This window comes from Erpetoichthys calabaricus, chromosome 13 (genome assembly GCF_900747795.2).
Source record: "Erpetoichthys calabaricus chromosome 13, fErpCal1.3, whole genome shotgun sequence".
NCBI lineage: Eukaryota > Metazoa > Chordata > Cladistia > Polypteriformes > Polypteridae > Erpetoichthys > Erpetoichthys calabaricus.
In genome coordinates this window covers 130,899,467-130,911,658 of record NC_041406.2, presented here as the reverse complement: position 1 = coordinate 130,911,658, position 12,192 = coordinate 130,899,467, and the positions used below count along the sequence as shown (strand labels likewise).

Genomic DNA, 12,192 nt, shown 5'->3' with positions numbered 1-12,192 from the left:
AGACAAACTGTACTTTAAACATTATAGATTTGTTGATTTCAAACTCTGCAAGGTCAGAATGCATTTTCTGTTCCTCAATGTGGCTGCTTTGCACTAGATTTGCAAATTTAAAGGTTTAAACTCTCTGCCCTTTCATATAACCATTGTTTAAAAATGAATGGATAAAAATATAGCATACATAAAACAACCTGTAAATCTTTAATTTCTATGGCTTTATGACACCTTGTAATCTGTACAACTGTTGTTATCAACACTTTTATTTGTATAGGTAATGATGATTGTACACACCTTTCATCATTGGGCCCACATAATGGATGTTGTCCAGCAAAGCCAGGTAGATTAATGTGATCCTTGATAATCATAATGTCTCCTACTTTGAAATCCTGGGAAAGACTTCCTGAAGCATTTGTTACTATTACAGTTTCCACACCTAGCAGTTTAAATATCCGTACTGGGAAGGTTACCTGAAGGAGGAACACAAAATGCTCAATTTTAATTATAAAAGTGGAATTTAAAGAGAAAAAAAATCATTCATCCAGCTATTTTAAACCCATTTATTTCAATACCTGATACTATCCTAGGCTGCTTTGGATATAAGGCAGGATTAATTCCTTTTAAATGTAACAAGGAATGGAAGCAACAATGGCCCACAAAAGCAGTATATTATATATTAAGTATATAGTTGTGCCCATGATGCATACTATATAATAAAATACTACTGTCTGTGTGGGTATATGTGTGCGTCCAGTCACTGAGCAATTTGATTGGTCATTGTGGCTTTGGTCTAATTAGCCAGTTTGGCTTTGGCTGCTAAGGCAAATCCGACAGAGATTGAAAGGGCCAGACAAAAGAGGCTGAGACACAGGAGGACACTGTAGAAAGACCTAGGAGGAATTCTTAGGGTATACTTAAGGCAAAAGATAGCAAATATCAAATATTTTTAAATGTATTCTATTACTCTCATTACTTAATTAATTACTCTCTGATTACATCTTGCCTGAAGAAGGGGCCTGAGTTGCCTCGAAAGTTTGCAATCTTTTTAGTTAGCCAATAAAATGTGTCATGTTGCTTGGCTTTTCTCTACATTCATAATGGCTAACACGGTACAACACCCTAGTATTACTCTCTCATAAAAACAAACTAGAGACTAGGAAGGCATTAGAACTAATTACAGAGATTTCCAGAAAAGATCACAAATATGTTGTATGTCCTAGTGAGGTTCTCTATAAGAAAAGGCTGGCCTGACTGTCTGAATTTAACCTCTTAACAACAAGAGAAACAGCCTCTTATTTTTAAATTGCAGCATCGTCATTATGAACACAGAGAGAACACTAATAAAATTCTAACTCAACAAATCCATAAGCAGGAAGTTCTCAATGCAGTAATAGAAATTCCCAGCGCAACTGGAAATAAAATCAGGGAGCTTAAAGAAATGCTGTAACCGATGCATTTAAGGAGTTCTTTAAGTCTTTATATTCTTGTCAGTGTAAAGAAGATGAGACACAAGGTAAGGAGTTTTTCAAAAAAATACAAATACCACCACTCAATATTCTAAGTGCTAAAGAACTTAAAAACCACTGATACTTTTAAACAAACAGGATGACATAAATTCACTCCAAGGTGAGAAAGCTGCAGGCCCAGATAGCTACACATCTGAATTTTATAAAAACAAAAAAAAAATCAACAAAGTTGGCTCCATTATCATTAACAAAGAAAGCAAAATTCTAACCAAATAATTTCACTAAGCATTAATAACTTTCTCCAAAGAAAAATAACGACTTATTACAATATGAATCATGTAGACCTGCATTCACTCCTCACATTAGCAAAAGTCTTAGCTAGAAGGATTGAGAAAGTCCTTCCCTCAGTAACATTGCAAGACCAAACTGGATTTATTAAAGGCAGAAACTCAGCCACAGACCTTAGGTGCCTGTTTAATGTAAAATTCTCATCCACAAATTCTGATTCACCAGAAACTTTACTGTCTTTGTATGCAGAAAAAGCCTTTGATAGAATTGAATGGGATTATCTGTTTGCTACAATGCATAGATTTGGGTTTGGCCCCAATATATCTGCCTGGAATAAACTACTTTATACTAGTCTCAATCTCATTAATAGCACAAACTCAGATGACTTCAGATTAGAATGAGGTACTCAACAAGATCGCCCACCATTGGCAATTCTTTTTGCATTAGCCATTGAGCCACAGGCTATTCATCTCTGGAAGAAACCAAAAATAAAGAAGAGATTAACACAGAAGGGCTTGAATACAAAATATCACTTCATGCAGACAATATGGTGCTTTACGTACCGGACTCACAATTATCTCTGCCAGTAGTCTGAGACCTGTTAGGGATATTTAACAAGACATCCTGTTTCAGAATTGATCTCAATAAAAGTGTCTTTCCAAGTGAATTCCCTAGCACATCATATTAGATTGGATAGCTACTTGTTCATAATATCAAAACAGTTTAAATATCTGGGCATAACCATTGAAAGTAAATATAATACTGTTTTGGAAGTACTGTGGTTAAAATCAAACAAGATGTTAACAAATGATCCACCCTTCATCTCACCTTAGCAGGGGGAATTAATACAGTCAAAATGAACATCCTTTCTAAACTATTATATCTATCCCAGTTTTTGTCTATATTCATAAACAAATCTTTCTTTAAGAAATCAGACTCAAGTGTAACATCATTCATCTTGAATTCAAAATGACCATGCATTCAAAAGGTGACACTACAAAGATCTAAAGCAGAGTAACATTGCTCTACCTAACTTTCTATCTTACTACTGGGCAGCAAATATACACACATCACCAGAAATTCATGAATTCATACCGGTCTGGTATGGAATGAAAAAGGAATCCTGTTCTAAACCTTTGTGGTATGCTCTGCTTTGTTCTCCAATCAGTACTATTGTCAGTTCACCAGTAATCCAGTCATCCACCAGTTATTTAAAATATGGGAGAAATGGGAACAAATGAAGCACACATTTCAAGGTAGTGACGTTCTAATCTGTTGATTTTATACATGACTAGCAAAATACCCGCTTTGCAACGGAGAAGTAGTGTGTTAAAGAAGTTATGTAAACATATATATACATATAGATATATACATATATATACATATCTACATATACACATATCTACATATACGTATATATACATATATGCATATATATATATACATATCCACATATATATACATAAATATATGCACATATCAACATATATATACACATACATATACACACATACATACATACACACACACATACATATATACATATACACATACATACATACACATACACATACATATATATGTACACACATACATACATACATACACACATATATATATATATAGACATACATATATACATACATACATTCACATATATATATATATATATATATATATATATACATACATATCTATATATATTCAAATCACAGCGCTTCGCAGCGGCGAAGTTCTGCTTTTAAAAAGAAAACCTTTTTAAATTGAGGGAAAATATACCAATAACAATTTGTTAAGGATCTGCCTTTACACAGCCTCTCCACTGTTTTATAAACAAACGCCATATAAGGCCGTCCTTTCTCCTAGCTTAGCGGTTCTGTATTCTTTTATTGTTCGTTTATTACGATTGTTATAGTTATTGTGTAGCTATTTGAGACTTACTGTTCTGTTCAGGTACCCATTTCCTTTATGTAGTCCGCGGATTCTCCGCTATTTTTTGTTCGTTTATAACGATTATAGTTATTTATTGATCCCCTTCTTTAGCTGACTGCCTGGTCATATAAGGCGCTCTGCTGTTTTTTTGTGAAGCAGCCTTAACACAGCTTTTCCGCTGTTTTATAAACGAACGCCATATAAGGTCTTCCTTTTTCCTTGCTTCGCCAAGGAAGCAGCCTTTTTATTTAATCCACGGGTTCTCCGCTGTTTTTTTTTTTGTTTTTTTACGATTGTTATAGTTCTGTTTGTATACCACGTTGTCAATTCAGCACTCTGGTTGTAATATGACCAAGCCGTGCAAGCTTACTGTTAAGAATGCAACGTATAGTTGTACAGGAGAAAAGCAATCTTGCCTCAAATCAATGGCAACCTTTTGTAGGTCTATGAACTTAATTTAAACTTTAGGGTTACACGGTGCTTTGTTTCCGAAGTACCTGCACTCATGAATATGTCTGTATGCGTCAGTCCCTCAAATCCCCGCGCTTCGCACTGGCGAAGTACTGCTTTTAAATTTTTATTAAGAAGAAAAGAAATCCTTTTTAAATTGAGGGAAAATATACCAATAACAATTTGTTAAGGATCTGTTTTTTTGTGAAGCTGCCTTTACACAGCCTCTCCACTGTTTCATAAACGAACGCCATATAAGGCCGTCCTTTCTCCTTGCTTAGCGGTTCTGTATTCTTTTATTGTTCGTTTATTACGATTGTAATAGTTATTGTGTAGCTATTTGAGACTCACTTTTCTGTTCAGGTACCCATTTCCTTTATGTAGTCCTCGGATTCTCCGCTATTTTTTGTTCGTTTATTACGATTATAGTTATTTATTGATTCCCTTCTTTAGCTGACTGCCCGCTCATATAAGGCGCTCTGCTGTTTTCTTGTGAAGCAGCCTTTACACAGCTTTTCCGCTGTTTTATAAACGAACACCATATAAGGTCTTCCTTTTTCATTGCTTCGCCAATGGAAGCAGAACTTTTTATTTAATCCACGGGTTCTCCGCTGTTTTTTTGTTCGTTTATTACAATTGTTATAGTTCTGTTTGTATACCACGTTGTCAGTTCAGCACTCCGGTTGTAATATGACCAAGCCGTGCAAGCTTACTGTTGAGAATGCAACGTATAGTTGTACAGGAGAAAAGCAATCTTGCCTCAAAGTTCAGTCAGTTCACGTGAGCCACTCTCTTGTGTGATGTTGCGATGTCCACGGCTTAATTTAATGCTAGCTAAGACCCGGCACTTAAAAGTTTCTCGCTACAGCAATTTTAACTCCGTTACAAAGTGATCCAAAGTCTCGTTTATACCTCGTGTCTTCTCATTAAACTTGTATGTCGCGAATATGGTATTGCAAACGGTAGCGGGAGAGTTTCTATAAACTTAATTTAAACTTACAGTTTACACCGTGCTTTGTTTCCTCAGTAGCTGCACTTATGAATATGCTTGTATGCGTCACTTGCTCGCTTCTTATTGTTTCGCTGCCTTCTCAATTGTGTAATGAATGTTTTCTTCAGCGCTCTTTGGGGTTCTTCCTTGTTTTGTACGTACTTTGTTCACAGTCAGTTCACGTGATTACGTGGGTGGCGTGATGACGCGATATGCAAGTCCGCCTCCCACGGCCATCGAGCTGCAGTCCATTACAGTATATGGACAAAAAAGAGGTTCCAGTTATGACCGTTATGCTTTGAATTTCGAAATGAAACCTGCCTAACTTTTGTAAGTACGCTGTAAGGAATGAGCCTGCCAAATTTCAGCCTTCCACCTACACGGGAAGTTGGAGAATTAGTGATGAGTCAGTCAGTCAGTGAGTCAGTGAGGGCTTTGCCTTTTATTAGTATAGATAATCACATTTTTTCCACTTTCTCAAACCTACTCAATGTTTAACTTATGGTATACATTATGGATTAAGACACTTAGAGGTCTTTATGTGGACAATGTATTTGCATTTTATAAACGACTGTATAAACCCAAAGTGCACAGTGACAAAGAACTGCACATAACAAGTGTGTAGAGTGAACTAAAACCCCTAGTGTACTTGCAACTACCCACAGAGACTAAAATCAAGTTCAACCCACTTGGTTGAAACTGCTCGTTGTTGCCATTGCTTGACTACATAAGACAACAATAATTGCAGAACATCTGGCTTAACATTTTTAACTGCAAGCTGCAACTTGTAGGTACCGTATGATCTCATCCATGTTCAAATAGTATTAATGGTTTCATGACTCAGTGGAAGGGTATTTATGTTTTTGTTTGCAATAACTTTTAAATAAAAGATGAAACAGACAATAACCTAGTATACAGTGAATGCATAGAAAAGATTTGTGGTTATCGGTTGAACTAGTAATGATAATAAGTTGGTTTTCTACTATTAAATTACTACATATATTTTTATGTGCTGTTAATGATTTGTTCAATGCATTTGATGAATCAGCATATATAATTTGCTTGTTCATATCTGTGCAATTATATCAGTGCAATACTGTATTTCACAACCTGCCTTAGTGAAATTAAAACCTGGATGGAGCAGAACTCTTTAAAATTAAATTGCAATAAAACTGAACTCCTGCAAATTGGGACTAAAATGCAACTTAATAAAATGAGCTCCTTCCCAGTCCATCTTGGCAGTGATCTCATCAGACCTGCCTCTACTGTAAAAAATCTTGGTGTCATTTTTGATTCCTCCCTCACTTATTCCACCCACATAAATCACATTAAGAAACTTTCTTACTTTCACCTCCGTAACATATCCCGTGTTCGCTCCTTCCTCTCCTTCTCTAATGCTGAGAAACTTGTCCATGCTTTTATCACATCCCGCATCGATTATTGTAATTCCCTACTAGCAGGTGCCCCTTCTAATCTTATATCACAGCTCCAGCTTATTCAAAACTCAGCTGCAAGAGTTCTTACTCGAACCAGCAGCAGCGAGCACATCACACCCATCCTGCTCCGTCTTCACTGGCTCCCTGTGTCCTACAGAATCGAATATAAAATCCTACTAATAACCTACAAAGCTTTAAATAACCTCGCACCAAACTACATCAGTGACCTCCTCCATCACTATGTGCCTGCCCGCCCACTAAGGTCCTCTGATTCTGGTAATCTTGTTGTGCCCCTCACTAATCTACACTCCATGGGTGACAGGGCCTTCAGCTGTATAGCGCCCAGACTCTGGAATGACCTACCAAAATTAATCAGGTCAGCTGACTCCATGAATTCCTTTAAAAAACAACTCAAAACTCATCTGTTCAGGAAGGCTTTTAGCTCTACTTGACTTTATTACCTTTCTCTCAGTTTACATCTCTGTCAAGGTGCCAATGTAACCTGTATGTGTGTGCTAGACCATCAATTATGTTGTCTGTTTTTTCAGAATTTACTGTCTTAATCTTCTTTATTTATTTATCTGGTTTACAATGCTATATACTGTATATTCTGCCGTTCTTTATTATATTCTGTAAATGCCTTGAGCATGGGAAAGGTGCTATATAAATAAAATGTATTATTATTATTATTTCTTATTTCAGATTGGCAGTGCCACTGTGGGACAAAGCTTAATTTATTTTTATCAAGATTATAACAGGAAAGCTTCAAAGCTGTAATACTGAAATCAAAGGAACATATAATTGTAATTGTGGATAAGGGTCAATCAAAATATAGAGTGCATCAAATGGAGGTCCAAAACCCAGATGATGAAAGCAAGACAAACAAAAAAGCTGAAGAAGCAAGCAAAAAAATGGAGCATTTTGGTGGTCACAGTGCACTACTCAGGCTCATAGAAAAGCTGCTAAAACATGGACCCAAATACCTGGATCTTCTCAGTAAACATATCTCCCACAAAATGCAGATTCCATTGAGATCATCCCTGTCCACATCATCAAAGTTATTCAAATGAAAAACACAACAGATTTAACGTTCATTGTATTTTGTCTTGAAAGGTATTTTACTAGCAGTGTCACAAAGTAATCTAGGAGCAAGACTAATGTCAACAAGGGATAAAAATAGTATTTTTAAATGACTTGTTTTAAATGCAGGTTACCATAGTCTTATATAAATTTAAATTAGACAATCTATGCACAAAGCATTTATAATATTGACCTTGTACTTCATACATATTTTGATGAACTGATCATTTAGTTATCCTCTCTAAGAACGGCAAGATTACTTTCAATGAAATTTTGGTAAAGAAAATGGAGACCTCCCCTGGAGTGTTTTTTAGGGTTATTTCTTATTCATTTTTTATGTTATTCAAAAGCTTTCAGCAAATGCCAATAAATGTGATAACTATATAAAGTATGACCTTTTATGGTACAATAATGTCCAGTAAATCATCCATCCATCCATCCATTTTCCAACCCGCTGAATCCGAACACAGGGTCACGGGGGTCTGCTGGAGCCAATCCCAGCCAACACAGGGCACAAGGCAGGAACCAATCCTGGGCAGGGTGCCAACCCACTGCAGGACACACACAAACACACCCACACACCAAGCACACACTAGGGCCAATTTAGAATCGCCAATCCACCTAACCAGCATGTCTTTGGACTGTGGGAGGAAACCCCAGTAAATCATATTTAATTAAAAATTAAAAACACTGAAGGTACTGTATATTTCCATTGTATATCTAGTATATTTCTATGTACATACATACATCTGTTTATCCAGCTCCTAGCGTGCTTAATCAAGTTCATATTTGCACAGAGGTGGAGCTGATTCTGGCAAAACTGAACACAAAGCAGGAAATAAACCATGACAAGGACCAGCACAAATACAACCACACAATATAATAAAAAACATTAAGTGTTTACGCTGAAGATTGTAAAGACATTTAGAAACAAGAGAAGCATACTCTGTCATTAGCTCATAGCAAAGTTACCCACTACCTTATGTAGATAATATTTGAAAGCAGCCACCATCTCTCCTTCAAGTAAATGAATTAGTAGACTGATAATCATAAATTCCGATGGCACTTTGTGAGAAGAAGTGCATCCTGGGTTAATTTTGTAATGTATTTGTTCTTAATTTTCAAAGCCATCCTTGAGTTGTGAACAGTACATAATCCAAAACCCACTCTCTTGTTTTTGTAAAAATGTTGAACAAAACACCCTTCAGATAAGAAGGTAATCGAGCTCAGGTTGAATCAACTATTGAATTTAATATTTTTGGCAACAAAGGTTTAAATTAATATGTGAAATACACAGTAGTTCCACTAGGGGTATCCATTAGTGTCCAAGTGTTTACTGAACACTGAAATCTCATGCTTGTACTACAATAAATTTGCTATGGAGAATGCTATCAATTAGGATATACAATCATAAAAAATTTTGTCAAATATAAAAAAAAAAATAAAGTGTGCAGAAAGGGAAGGGTTATGAATACTTTCTGAATTCACTGTAACTGCTGCTGTTAAATCATTCTGCTGGCGTCAGGTTAGGTTTAGAGCTAATTGTAAATATGCACACTTGAGCTTTGTTTTCTTCTGTTACAATGTACCAATTTGAAAATCACGCTCAATAAGCTTTAGCATTGTGGGGAAACAGTTTTTTTCACGTCCACATACTGAAGAATGGCGAAAATGTGCATACACAACATAGTGACCAGAAAAGATTTCAGACTCAGCATCTTAAAGCTGTCAGGAGAAATAACCATATACTGAGCCACACTGTCTATATACACAGATCATCCACAACATTAAAACCACCTGCCTAATATTGTGTAGGTTCCCCTCATGCCGCCAAATTGACTATGACCAGTCGAGGCATGGGACTCCAGAATACCTCTGAAGTTGTGCTGTGGGATCTGGCACCAAGACATTAGCAGCAGATCCTCTAAATCCTAAAAGTTGCAAGGTTGGTCCTCCAAGAATCAGACTTTTTTCTCCAGCACATGCCACTGATGGTCAATTGGATTGAGATCTGGAGAATTTAGAGGCCAAGTCAACACCTTGAACTCTTTGTCATGTTCTTCAAACCATTCCTGAACAATGTTTGTATTGTGACAGTGCACATTTTCCTGCTGAAACAGGCACTAACATCAGAGAATACTATTGCCAAAAAGGGGTGTACATCATTTGAAACAATCTTCATGTAGGGAATATGCATGAAAATAACATCCACATGGATGCCAAATCCCAAGGTTAGCCAGCAGAACATTGCCCAGATCATCACAATACCTCCACTGGATTGACTTCTTTCCATAGTGCATCTTGCTGCCATCTCTTCCCCAAATAAACAATGCACACGCACCTGGACATCCACATGATTTTAAAGAAAATGTGCTTCATCAGTCCAGGCCATCTTCTTCCATTGCTTCATGGTCCAGTTCTGACACTCACATGCCCATTGTAGGATCTTTCGGCGATGGATGGGGTCAACAGGGGCACTCTGAATGGTCTGTGACTATGCAATCCCATAAGCTGTGATGTACTACAGTATGAGTTCTGACACCTCTTCCTCAAGTCCAGCATAACGGTTTTCAGCACTTTGTGCTACAGTAGGTCTTTTGTGGGGTTGGACCAGAAAGCTAGCATTTGCTCCCCATGCACAGCAATGTGTCTTGGGCACCAAGACACTATCACCGGTTCACTGGTTGTCCTTCCCTGGATCACTTTTGGTCTTACTAACCACTGCATGATTTTTTTCAGGAACACCCCACAAGAGTTGCCGTTTTGGAGATACTCTGACCCAATCGTTTAGGTGTCACAATTTGGCCCTTGTCAGATCCTTAAGCTTGTCCATTTTTCCTGCTTTACAACACATTACCTTCAAGAATTGACTGTTCACTTACTGCCTAATATATCCCACCCACCCCTTGACGATAGTAACGAGATAACCAATGTTATTCACTTCACTTGTCAGCAGTTTTATTGCTGTGGTGGATCGGTGTACTGTATATATTGGAATATGCATAAAATAGTGTTTATGTGTTTTACTAATTGTTGTTTAAATTTTTTTTTTATTTGACATATTTTGATAAACCCCTGAGACAAAAATGTTTTTTTGCATGATCTTTGGGGATCGGAGTGCTGAGTCAGCCATTGTACAGCACCCCTGGAGCAATTTTCAGGTTAAGAGCCTTACTGAAGGGTCCAAAGGAGTAGGATCCCTTCTTGCAGTAACGGGATTTGGACTGGGATCCTTCCAAATAATAGCGCAGATCATTAGTCACAAAGCCACCATTCTGCCGCTAGTGTTTTAATTTAACATGTAGATATTTGTATACTGTACATGTATGGCTCCTTGAGCTTGTCACAGTTATCAATATATTCTTAATATTTTCACAATCTGTGAAAATTCTAACAGAGGTAAGTAATTTATTGTATTGAAAATAAAAATACATTAGCTATATAAGTTTTGAAAAGAAAAGATCTTTAGGTGAATATATGCTGAAATCTATCTTTATTTTATAGAGTGCCTTTAAACTATGATTAAGTGCATAATGTTGTTCAGAAAATAAAAAAGAATTAAAAATTTACAGCATCAATATCATTCAGATGCACTAACATGAGCATAGTAAAATTTACAATGGAGAGTTCAAACAATCCATTTTAGAATTATTTGTATTTTGAAAGGCTATATAGCGTGTTGCAAATTATTATGGTAGGTTTACATTAAGAGCTAAATTTACTTGGGAAATATCTGAGAACTTCATGAAACCTCAGTATTTGTACAGAGCAGTGCCTTCTGTTGTGTGGGAAATTATCTGAATTTAAGAGAAGACACCAATTTAGTTTGGAAATGCCACAGAAATCATTTTGACCTTATGTCTTGCACTATTGAAGCTTTACACAGATACCTGACAAATTATTTTAAAGCCATCTTTGCTATTACTTTTTGTTCCTTCAGATAAAATAAAATAACTAAGAGTTGTCCAGGTATTATCTAGTGTACTCAGGGGGCTTGAAACTTTAATTCATGTCAAAAGGACAGAGGATCTATCCCAGTGTCATTAAAATTGGAAATGTGAGAGGCAAATGATGAGTTCACCAGCCCTCTTCCAATTCCTCTGTGTATCTGCATTATTTTTAAATGAGTGAATGTGTGACCTCCAGAAAACCAGAAGCCAGTGAAAGTCTATACAGTATGTCTGGTAATTATTTATAATTTCCTCATTTATATGCCTGCATTGCAAAGGCCCAGTAAAATTTTTCACTTAATATAATCTCACTGTAGTACCACAATGCCTCTCTCATCCTCTCCAAAGCTAAATGATGAGGATCCATGAGAGACATAACAAATGCACAAAAATGTATTTCAGTGAAGGAGGAATGATGGCAAAGAACACCTGACAATCCTGCTGAGGTTTCTGTTTATGTATTTATTTTTGTCTTCCCATAGTCTTTTTGTCAATACAGCATTTTTCTCACCGATAATCTATTCATGCCAGTTGTCGCATATAGCCAGGGTCCTTGCTTGGCCGGAACACATTTATGGTGGAAGGACTGGGGGAGAGAGTTTGGT

General features: G+C 36.6%; 1 protein-coding gene across 1 annotated transcript in view; it reads right to left on the bottom strand.

The window, feature by feature from the left end:
* pnp4b (purine nucleoside phosphorylase 4b) overlaps positions 1-12,192 on the bottom strand; it is a 92,935-nt gene that overhangs the window by 19,813 nt on the left and 60,930 nt on the right. Inside the window, exon 4 of the mRNA XM_028817776.2 lies at positions 289-464. Within this exon, the coding sequence (XP_028673609.1) occupies positions 289-464 (176 nt within the window). The remainder of the gene's footprint in view (positions 1-288; positions 465-12,192) is intronic.